Genomic DNA, 12,500 nt, shown 5'->3' on the forward strand with positions numbered 1-12,500 from the left:
CTGCGCAGGCGCAGTAAAACCCATTTGTATGATTCGCAGAGACCACGAAGAAGAAAATGAGTTTTCTTGGAACCTGGCATCTAGGCTAATCTAGTGGTTCCTGTATAATTCAAAACTCTAATCATTTCAGAATTAACACAATAAAGTTATCATAGTTTTCAAACATCTTAGCAGCATCTAAATCTCATAAGAAAATCAAATATATCATTTCTATTTTGTCAACAATAAAATGAACACAATGCAAATTAAAATAAGCAAGTCAACGATTAATCTCAACAGCTGATACAATGAAGACCATTTTTTCTTTCAGATGGCATTACAGTGAAATTCTGTGGCACAATTTAAATACCTGTTTGTTAGGAAATGCTCTGATGCAACGGGTTTGATATTTTAGACTTGATTCTCTTCTCTGTTGAACATAACCCATATTCCTTAAGTCCCACACCAGAACTCTCCGACCAGCTGTTCCCACTATCAGTCTGTCGCCAGATACAGACAATGTATACACCTTGCGGAAAAAATACAGAAGTAATATTATATTTTTCAGATTCACTGCAGGGGCTTGTTTTCAATGTGGATATAACACAAAAGAAAGTGTGTTCAATCAACACATGGATAGACAAAATACAGCCACATTTGAGATTCACACAACTGGTTTGGGGACCTGGCCTTCCCGGCTAAAAGTAGTAATTCACCAAAAGTATGCTTGCAGCCACTTCTGATTTTGTTTTAGGGTTTGTTTGTTTGTTTGTTTGTTTGTGAGGGAGATAATCTGCCCAAATCCTAGGGACTTCTCAGAGCAAAAATTGGCCCTAAACCCACCAAAGCAGCCCAACCCTGCCATACCACATTACAGGGGAAATGGGCAAAAATTGTCAGATGTAATTGCCCATGAAATGCAATCCCTGGTACCCTGCCCTATTAGGTAGTTACAATGTTGTAAATTAGGTTTATAATCTCTTAACTATTTGGCATTCACATTTACAATTATGACATGATTGCCATGACCACAAAGCCCTCAAACCGAATCTTAAAATCTAGGCTGATATACTGAGGGACAGCATTCTGCAGCACTGATGAACAGGACACGGAAGGACAATGGCTCCAGCTCCCTCCAATCAGCGCGTGGAAGTGTGACAAGGCATGCACCAACACATGTTACATCACTGCACATTGGTGGAAGGAGACGCAACACATCATCCTTCAACACGCCACTCACTACCACTGCAGACCTGTCTATCAATATAGATTTTGATGGTTGAATCAGATGGAGCATAGTCATGATATCATAGTTACAAGTCCAATGCAAAATCTTGGCATAAATTTCATATGTTCCTTACATGACACTGGCCCATATCATAATGCCAAAATCCTACTGCTTTGATTTCTAGAATGAATATAATTTCATTGTTCAATTATGTGATGAGCATGAAATGAAGGAAGTACAATGGATATTTTGTTTGTGGTTTTCATGGCATCAATTAGGACTGTGAGACGTAATTCTCACTGAGTTTTCAGTTTTCACCGTATAGATAAACCTGTGTCATTCAGGCTGCAAACGCAGGGCACAACTGTTTTTGGTGCCTATCTTTCTTCAGTTCTCTTACATGCCTGAAATACATTTATCCATGTTTCATGGAAGACCTTTATTCTTCCATGCAGTCCAGAAACCTACAGAGACAAACCTAACTTCCTAATGAGATTACACAATTTGCAACCATCTACATGTTGTTGGACTACACTCCCAGATACAGGTACAATGTTGCATCATCACTGTTGGACTCTGAGAATAGAAAGCAGGACTGGGAGAAAAGGGTTTATTGGTGAGAAAAATGGACAGATAGGGAAGGAACAAACAGGCCCTCAGGCTGCCAAGAGTCACTTTGCTGTGGTGAGGTTATGAAGTAGAAGAGCATTTACAGCAGGATCACAAAAATAATTTATCATAAAATTTCAGTCAGTAAAAATCTATACTAGCTAGGTGTTGATATTGTTGTTGTTGTGTGTCTTCAAGGAGTTTCTGACTTATGGCAACCCCAAGACAAACCTATCACGGGGTTTCTAGACAAGATTAATTCAGAAAGGCTTTGCCACTGACTTCCTCTGAGGCTGAGAGTGTATGACTTGCTCAAGTTCACCCAGTTGGTTTCCATGGCCGAGCAAGAATTTGAACTCTGGTCTCCAGTCCTAGTCCAACACTCAAAGCACTACTGGCTCTCAAGTGTTGATACAGTCATGTTAAAATTAACCTGGCTTTCAATTATGCCTAACTATCATTCAGTTTTACAGATCCATAGCCACAAACACAGAAAACCTGGCAAGTGGAAAAGACAAAGGTGTTACACTGAACATTATGCTTTTTACTAACACCAACTTCGATTATACAAGTACAGTGTGCTCTTGCCTTACGCAGGGGATATGTTCCGGACACACACACACACACACAAACCCGCCTAAGGCAAATTCCGCATATGCTTGAGCCCCATTCAAAATAATGGGGTTTGTGTACGCAGCGGCGTGCGCGCCATTTCCTGGTTGTCACGCGGCTTTCAGCATAAGCTGAAAGCCACATACAGCATGCCTGCATATGACACGGGTGCACTATAATTTAGAGAACAATTCCATAGTCTTTTAAAATAAACTCATCCTCAAATCTGTTCAGACTAAAATAAAAACTTAACTGCAAACTAAGAATTTAAACCATATCAGGCAAAATGCTTTCAAAGTAATAACCTACTAAAAACTGGTTAGCGCTCACAAACTGTATCACTAAAGACATCTTCTCATAATTCCATATCATTATGATGCAGTCTAGTATCCAATTAAAAACTCTTTATTTCTAATGATCACTAGAACTAAGCACAAACTGAACTGTCCAATGTCTTGAGACTTTAGACAATAAACGCATATTTCACATTTTATATGACAACAGGAAATGTTTAAACGCCAATGATAAATCACATTATTATATATTCAGTACTTGACTATAGTATAAAATGTGGTAACACAAAACACTAGTATGAAAAACTACATACAGAAAATATTACATCAAAAATATTAACTATCTTAAATCTTCTTTGCAAACAAACTGATGTCACACCTGTAAAGTATTCTTTCTATATTCCACAGCCATAAATCAAATGAAACCAATGTCATGAAATAGGCTAGGTATACACATTTATCAGAGACAACATTTAAAAAAGTGACATAATGAACCTCACAGTACCAATAAGCAGCTTGATTCAGTGTGACTATCTATTATATGGCATTCTGTGAGCAATTCATCACAGTTTTCTACATGCTACATACAACTATAAATCACAAGAAAAACAATACAATTTTATTCTGATCAAAATTCTTCCCAATAGATGGGCAGTGACTCCAATACTAAGCACTCAGACATTATGTGGCCTTGACTGTTTAAATACTTCCCTGTTAACAGCAGTAATGTGGTAGAAAAAAGGAAGAACAAACATTTCACACTTGCAAGCATTTAATAATGAAAATGATCTGAAGACTAGCAAAAGTTCAGATAAAAAAATAATGAACACTATGAACACAATCAGTGTTCAGAAACATTTACTATACCATGAGACTATAGTGAACATGAAAGTTATAGAGTTCAAATTATTCTTTGGAGTCTGTTAAGGATCACAACACTTTACCCCAACCCAAATCTATTCCAGGACGCATGCCTATTACTTACATCTTACTCACTTTTAGACTCTGAATACAGACTAAGTAAATAACCAAGCTGTTATCATTAAACTGTCTGTTTACATTTATTAGTTATTGGAAAGATTTTTAACTTGCCTTTCTAAGTGCACTGCTCTCACAAAGCAGTTTTCTAAGCTCTATGGAGCTGTACAGACTGGGCAAAAGGGCTGACGTCAAGGTGGAGTGGAGGCATGGCAGCCACCCACCGCATGCCCTGACTCTGCCTCCAAACCGCCATCATGCCACCCACTCAGCCAGATAGCGAGCAGCATTGCAGCACTCTGGTGGTGTGGCACCTATATGCCGTGCGCCAAAAGGAGCGCCAAAAATTACCACCACAGTGTTTAGGACACCCTTTTTCCAGCCCCAAAAGAAGGGGCATTTTGCCGCTTCTTTTTGGCCCAGAAAAACGCCAGATGGAGGCTGCGGCATGTAGCTGCTGTAGCCCTGATCCAGCACTCAAAGGGGCCGTCTGTTTAGGCCCTAAGTCACATGAAAACATAATTACAGTTTTAAAATTGGAAAAAATAGCAGCTCAGAGTACTTCTCAAGCACAGTGCAACCAAATGTAGACTGGAATAAGTGTGTTTTCAGAGAATTTGGGTTTGTTTGGTTTTTTCATTGTAAGCCAAAAAAATGAGATCAAATCTATCTTCTGCAACTGAAAGTTCAAAGATAACTTAATTGTATTTTAATGATAAATGTTTGTATGTTTTATGTAAATTGTACAATACCTTTTAATTCTGTAAGCTGCCTTGAATGCCAATTTCCCCAGAGAATGTGATATAAAGTGAGGAAACAATATTAATATGTTCTGAGCAGCTCCTATAAACATTCCAGTTGCTGCATTCAGCACCAGTTGTAATTTCCTCACAATCAAGGGAAGCCCCACACAAGGCACATTAACAGGGTTTAATCCAGATGTAACCAAAACAATCATAACTGATTTTAAAAAACAATACTTGATACCTATATCAGTACCAGCTCCACAAAAACTACTGGATCCAAGAGCATTTCCACAGTGTGTACATTATTTGTTCCACTGCAGAAAGTACAACACCAATGAAGAGTCAGATTTAAACTTCCATCCATGTGATAGTATCTGGATGTACAGTATCTCAAATTCAAATTGAATTTGTAGAGGTAAGTCACTTTTTTTAGCTGTGCGCTAATCTCCATGGATTCTACAAAACTGCCTCTCTAATATTCACACAACAGTTGACTATGCAAATAAATTGGTCTGGTTCACACTAAAGAAAAATATTGGCCTAAATCTTATGCAAAGTTAGAGAAAGAGTGTGCAATCTGGAGTTCTGGTGACTCTTCCAGTAGTTCACAAGTATTAGTTCTTGTGATATCTAGCCATACTACTTGTTGTACAACTGGAAACTGCACTGAATCCTCCTCACAGATAATCCAAAACATGGTTCCCAACCTTTTTGACTAGTGGAGCTCTTATTTCTATAGCAGAGCCCCTAAAAGGCCTACCCCTGTCTTGCACGTTAATGGTGTTTAGGAATGTATGTAAAAAACTAATTCTTATTCTTTAATTTCATTCAGTTTTTATTTCTTTCATTTTCCTGGAGTGGCCGCAGAGCACCTGAGACGTGCACACAGAATCCTAAAGGCTCATAAGGAGCATAAGTTGTTAGCACTAAGACACCACTGTATTATCTGGCAGTATTAACCTGGTTTGATATCCTGTCTTCTTGACCAACTGTAATTTAGAATAAAAAAAGTACAAGTACAAAACAGAAATTACAGTTGAGAAGAATCCAGAAATGGAAGCTCTCCATCTTCTTTTGCTCTTAACCAACCATGGGTTGCTGTTATATCTGAATCAGGCCATTGTAAAAAAAACAAAAAACCTGAAAAATTAAATTTGTTCTGATGTAACTGAAAAAAACCCTTAAGTCTGTAATTTTGCACTCATGTTTTTTCTGTTTAGTTCATTAGTTAATTGATTAGGTCAATTAATAATTGGAAAGGCATTAATCCTTTAAATCTCAAAATGCATTCCCAAATTGTATTAAAAATTATGTCACTGACAGTGTGATCCTATGAATGTCTGCTTAGAAATATGTTTCATGATATTCAACAGGTTTAATTCTAGTAAGTAGAATTGTTACCTAAATACAAACCTTTTCAGGCTGAGAAAAAGTTCCTGCATTACAGGGTGTTCTGGGGTCCCATAACTTGACTGTTTGATCCCAACTCCCTGTTACCATTACATTCACCTCTGGGCAATATTCTACACATCTGATAGGAGCATCATGGGTGCCAACAAGATTTTCTGTTAAAAAGAAAAGGAGATTAATACACATAGCTATACTAGTCTTATTGGAAACCAAATTTAATGAAAAGAAGAGAGCAATATTCGTACAGCAGTCAGAGTCTTATGTGTCACTCACTAATGTATGTGCACACTGGGGCATCTTTCAAAGGACGCTTGATCCTCTAATCTTTGCAATAGATATACACTTTTGAAGTGTTAAATGTAGACTAATAGATATCAACTCAGTATTTCAAAGAAGCTTAAGGAGAGAGTTGGTACCCATGCAGAGACTTTCAAACAAACAAAAGAGATTTGTGCACCTAGCTCTGCTGGATTCCTCTGAAAATGTTAGCCATGAATGACATGCTATAAAGAACTAATAACTGGTGAATGTGGCATGACCGCATTAGTTCATGCCTTTTCCTCTTGTGAGTTATCAGCCTCTTCCAACAAAAGATTGTCAATAAAACCTCTATTCCACATCATCATCCATTTTATCTATGTACTATACAGTATTAAACTGTTTTAGAAGCTTTTAAAGTGATCTTGAATACTTATCCTATAATACCTTACTTTCTTTCTTCAGCTTGGGAAAGAAACAAATTACTGGACTTTTAATCCTGTACTGGTTATTTTAAATAGCTTTTTCCTCCACAGTATTAGCCCAAATCTCCAATATCTTTAAAGACTTCAAGCAACCCACACCCTGGAAGTATCTTATCCCCTTTACAATACCACAGCATCTAATTTCATCCTCCGAGGCCATCTGAGTAGCTTTTAGGACATGTTGCTAGACTGCTAATATCCAAATCAGAAGCACATATGCTACTAGTGCAAAGCCTTGAAAAAAAGCTGATAAATGCTTATATGGAACGACACCTAGGAACAGCTGGGCAGCTGCCTTCTGCATTAACTGCAGCTTCCAGATCACGCTCAAGAACTGCACCACACAGAACATATCACAGTAACTGGATAACCTTATTTATCTTCCATTTCCGTGTACCAACCACAACAGCCACTTGTTATCTTTGAAGTAGATCTGTGCAGATAGCATGTCAATCTACAATTATGTACTCATATCACAAAAATTCAAGCAACAGTTTTCTCCATCACAATCACCAAGAACTCTTTAAATATAAGCGTTTTGTAAGATAACCTTTTATGGAGAAAAAAATTGTCTATGTGCATTATTTCTTCCCATTACCCCTTTAAAAATGTCTGAAGTCCCACATTATACTTTTAAAACAAAAGCAACCCTGAAGAGGACATTGGAGGAGGTGCTAAAAATCTCCCAAATACTGGGTTGCATACTGAGAGGGTATGAACTCAGTGCTCCTGATGGTTTGAGAATAGGATTGTGCCCACCTTTTTGACTAAAGTGAAGAAGACTGTAAAACTGAACTCTGGGATTTTAAATTACCCATAAATACATTTCTGGGAAAAGGAAGAACAAATTAAATTGTCACAGCTAGAAAAACTACTGTATGTAATGTGTTACACAATGCTGACAGTCCCCTGCTCTTCCTTTTAAACTTACGTATGCAGATAGAAAGCCACAGATTCTTATTACAATGTACTAACCCTCTCCTCCTTAGCAGACTAAAAACGTGTACTGTTTAATAAAGCATTAAATACATAAAATAAAACCAAGAGGAGCAGAGCATGGCAATAAATGGAACCACGAAGACTACTCAGGTAAAACCATATGGCATAGTAAATATCAACCTCTGCAACTGCAGGAAAAAGAAAACATTTATCTTTCACTTTAATATTATCTCTACTAATACCTGAGGAAGTGCAGCCACCATATCTTCCTGCTTTCTATTCAATACTTTTCTGTTTTCTATTTCAGCACAATCCTATACATGCTTACTCTGAATGCTATAAATGGGGATTGTTTCCAGGGATATAGGTGTAGGATTGCAGCCCTATTATTGAAGAACAGTCTGTTTTATCCTACTTCTACAGACTTTACTGCATTTCAAGATTAGTTTACCTTGATCGGTGTTTAAGTCATGCATTTTTAACTGTCGATCTAATCCTCCACTCCAGGCATGTGTGGGATCCTTGAAAAGAAAAAAACAAAGTTATATCCTGTATCTGTAACTGAACTGACAAATATTTAAAATGTACTTTTAAAAAATCTTCTTGCAATGTTCCTCAGAGATCAATAAAACAAAGACTTAGTAATAGCACAGCTCTTCCTGATTCATACATGAAAGAATCTGGTAAAGGGGTTTGGCACTGCTAATCTTCTGGCTACAGCAAACTTCTTTCCCATTTTCTTTAAGCCCAAAACAGAATAGATCAGGTGAATAAACAGTATGGGGCTACACATCACTCAGAATACTTAAAAATTATCTACACAGTAAACTGAAACTCATCCTATGCACAAATAGCTTCAGATACTTCACTAGAGTATGGACATTTCTAAACATTCAGTGCATTTGACACAATACTCCGATATCATTGCTGAAAATTTAATTAATCTGGATGAGAGACTGAGGCACAAGAAGTATACAGGAACTACTTGTAACATACAAAAGCAGCAGAATAATGAAGAAACAATGTGACTGGTTTCCCATATTTCCATATAGGTTTTCACCCAACATTGTTTTTAAGGACTGTCAATGAATTTTTAAAATGTTGACAAGCCCCTTCTGGCCTGGGAGGGAGTGAAAAGACAGGACCAACGCCATCAGGACCGGCCTCGATTAAGAAAAAGAGCCCTCCCTCCAGTCCATCTGCCTTGGTCCAGGCCTCAGAGGGAGAGGAGAATGCTGGACCTGATCCCCTTCCCCCCACCATCCCCTTCTCCTTTTGTGCCGTGTCTTTTAGAGGGAACCATCTATTATCCCCTCTGTTGTAAGCCGCCTGGATTCCCAGTGATTGGGCGGCATATAAATAAATCCTATTATTATTATTATTATTATTATTATTATTATTATTATTTTAACTGATACAAACATATAATTATTATTTTGATTGATTTTTCTGCTCACAAAGGCCCCATAAACAAAGAGATATGAAATAAAAAATTATAAACACATTTTAAAGAAGTGTTTTAAAAGCCAAAGTTCTGCCAAAATAATATAGCTCTTGACTGGCTGTCAGAAGCTCAATATGGATGGAGGTTATCTCACTTTTTAGTGAAAGTGCAACTCTGCGGTCAATGTCTGAGAGACACTGACCACAGAACTGCACTGGAAGAGCAACAAATGCCTAGTAGAGTATTCTCTTTAGGAATCTCTAGGTCTATGGAGGGTTGAGTGTACTGCTGAATTAGCTCCTCTGGCAAGTCCTATCAGCCAAAATGGACACATTTTTGTCTTCACTTCTCCAAGAAATTTGTGCATATTATCTGGTTGACCAAACAGAATCTTATAAATCTAAAACATAATTGCCTCACTTACAAACAAAACAAAATCTAACTTTAATGTGAATCAGAACAGATATAACCAAATTAATGGGATGTATTTGCTGATTACCAAAATCTGGGTTAAATAATGTCTTTAAAAGAATTAGGCCTATTTTAAATAAATTTTCTGTAAAGTAGAGAAAGCAATTATTTTCCTTCTCCATACTATGTAAAGCAAAACACCAATCTGACAATAGCTTTAAAACACAGTAGTATGTTCCACCAATTCATCAAAAAAACCTATACACCAGATATTACCAGGTAAGGTGACTGCTCCTCCACAGTCTTCTGGCTTCAAGACAGGTCATCTCAGGCAAGAGCCTGCTGCTACAATACAAATTGTGCCATGGAATCCAGTCTAAAGCTTCATCTACCAGGTGAACCAATCATATCATCTATCTCCTCCTGTTCATACATCCAGGAGTCAGTAACACAAAATGGTAAAATAAACACTTACATAAAAGGCACAGTCAAGCACAGCTCCTGTGTGTTGATACTTGAGCCTCATGCTGTTGGCAGGAACATCATACAATCGAACAGAAGTGTCCCAAGATGAAACAAGCAAAAACTGAGATGTGTTGGGACTGAATTTCACTGATGAGATTCCATCTTCTGGTGGTTGGTTCAACTTAAATTCATTTGACCCAGTCATCTGAATAAGAGTTTACAAAAGTTAATTCTAGATTTTGAAAGTATTTTCTGATCTTTGTCTAAAACTGCTAGAAGAGGAATTACATCAACAGCTTTTATGAAAAAAGTTCTATTAAATAACTTGCATTTTTGTAACAACATTTATAGTTTAAATCTTCACAACAAAAGAATTATGTTTACACATTCAAATGCAAAATATTTATACTGGCTAATCATCTTGTTGTTTGACTGCAAATTCTATAAACTGCAGTCCGCACAGCCAACGGTGAGAAGCAATGGGAGCTGCAGGCCAACATCCGTACGCTCACAAATTGGCTATCCCTACTCTAAATCGACATTTACCAGCCTATAGGTTGAACTATAAGCCAGCCCTTGAGTTGACAATGTCAAATTGCAAAAATAAATAACTAATAAGCAGAAACCTGGTTGCCCAGCCCAGCCCATTCTTTCTTAGATTGAAGCTAAATGGTGCTTCCAAACTAAATGATACACTTGAAAGACTGTGGGGCTCAACAGATCACCCTTTTTAGTGCCGGATTGGGGCCACGGAAACTACATGCCATAGCCCCAATCTTGCCTTTCCATCCCAAGAAAGGGCTCCATAGGTGCCAGTGCACGCTTTTACATGCTCCTTTGATGCTGCGTCATGTAGATGCAGTGCCAGAGGAGCGCCATTACACTACACGCCCTGTGGCAGAGTCAGGGGTGCATCATGTGGATGCCATGCTCTGACTCCGCCCCCAGGCCAGCCGTAACGGCTGGTATATACAGCCCCATATACACATAAACACACATACAGTGAGAGAGAGAGATGTGTGCACACATATTCTTGCTGTTATTATGTACCTTCAAATCATTTCCAATTAATGGTTAGACTGGCACCATTTGTTCAGTGGTTTGCTCTTGCCTTCATATTTACATATATGCGGGTGTGCGCGCAAGAGAGTGCACAGTATATACATATACATGTGAGTGTATGTGTGTGTATACACACATGTGAAACCATGTGGTGTAGTGGTTTGAGTGTTGAACTATGACTCTGGAGACCAGGGTTCAAATTCCAGAGTGCTATATGAGACATGCCAAAATCTGTATACAGTCGCCCCTCTGTTTTCGCAGGCGATCAATTCCAGACCCCCACACACACACAAAACCAGAAACTTGCATATATTAAAACCCCACTGGCTTGAATAGCCAAGCGCCAATGGGCCTTGCCCCTCCGTGAATAATCAAGACCGCAGACTTCAAGTCCGCAAAAACAGAAGGGGTGACTGGCTAACAAGAAGGGCACAAATGGATTATCTAATACAGAGTGTGCTACAGTGGCTTGAGACATAGGCTCCAGACTATGACTCTGGAGACCAGGGTTTGAATCCCTGCTTGACCATCAAACCCACTAGATGACCTTGTGAAAGTCACACTCTCTCAGCCTCAGAAGAAAAGTGGAGAGTCGCTGGAAGAGTGGAATTTTCCCCAATCAGGGTTAGGCTGGCTGCAATGGTGGGGGCCTGCCTGATGAATGACTATAAAAGGAGAGGAGCTCTTGAAAGGCGTATGAGGGTCTCATGTACTGTTAGAAGTGAAGTAATGGAATTCAGACTTCCATGTAAGGAATAGCAAGTTAAAATGAAAGAAGTTGTTTAGCAAAATGTATGAGTGTATCATCTGAGAGCTGAAGAGCTAGTTCAGGGTGGCTCATACCCACCTTGTTCTGAGGGGATGTTAACTGTGAATTGAGCCAGACTTTCACAGATACATAGACCTGGTGAAAGGTGAATTATAATAACTTGTTTTAAGAAAAAGCAGAAGGAAAGTTTAATTGAAACGAAGTCAGTGAGGGAACTGGAACAAAGGCAGTTTGTAAGAAGTGAAGGGATGTACACAATGAAACCACACAGTTTGAGAGCCAGCTGTAAAAAGATACTAACTTAAGTTGTATCTGTAAATAAAACTTGTATTTCTTCTTGTTTACAGAGGAGTGGCATGAGGTAGTTTATATTAAAACACTTAATAGATAAGGACACTGGGAGCCCAGTCACTTATTAAGAAAAGGAACTGGGGCCAGTAAAAGGACCAAGTATGAAAGGGATATTTCCACGGAAAGAAAAGCCTCAGACTATATTTTAAGGGGAAAAGAACCTGTGGGCCTAAAGGTCACAGTGGCAAAGGCAAACAAATCTTGCCAAGAAACCCCCATGGAAAGTTCTCCTTAGGGTCACCATATGTTGGAAAGGACTTGAAGCAACAGCACAACACACAAACATGTACCTATATATGCACATACATATACGTGTGGAAATACATAAATATTTCCTTTTCTGTGCCTTCAAGTTGTTTCCAACTTATGGCAACCCTAAGGTGAAGCTATCACAGGGGTTTCTTGGCAAGATGTGTTTAGAGGGGCTTTGCCATTGCCTTCCTCTGAGGCTGAGAGAGTGT

The 12,500-nt window shown here is 38.5% G+C and overlaps 1 protein-coding gene across 1 annotated transcript in view; it reads right to left on the bottom strand.

Moving 5' to 3' along the window:
- Nucleotides 1–349: 349 nt before the first annotated feature.
- The window catches only part of LOC149271404 (mitotic checkpoint protein BUB3), a gene marked incomplete at its 3' end in the record, with an annotated part of 14,286 nt that continues 2,135 nt past the window's right edge, over nt 350–12,500 (bottom strand). The window contains exons 2-5 of the mRNA XM_089507471.1: nt 9,868–10,062; nt 7,989–8,058; nt 5,859–6,010; nt 350–508 (exon numbers count right to left, since the gene is read on the bottom strand). Of these exons, the coding sequence (XP_089363597.1) occupies nt 350–508; nt 5,859–6,010; nt 7,989–8,058; nt 9,868–10,062 (576 nt within the window). The remainder of the gene's footprint in view (nt 509–5,858; nt 6,011–7,988; nt 8,059–9,867; nt 10,063–12,500) is intronic.

The sequence above is a fragment of the Sceloporus occidentalis genome, unplaced genomic scaffold, assembly GCF_023333645.1.
Source record: "Sceloporus occidentalis isolate IW3139 unplaced genomic scaffold, rSceOcc1.0.p SCAF_525, whole genome shotgun sequence".
Classification (NCBI taxonomy): Eukaryota; Metazoa; Chordata; class Lepidosauria; order Squamata; family Phrynosomatidae; genus Sceloporus; species Sceloporus occidentalis.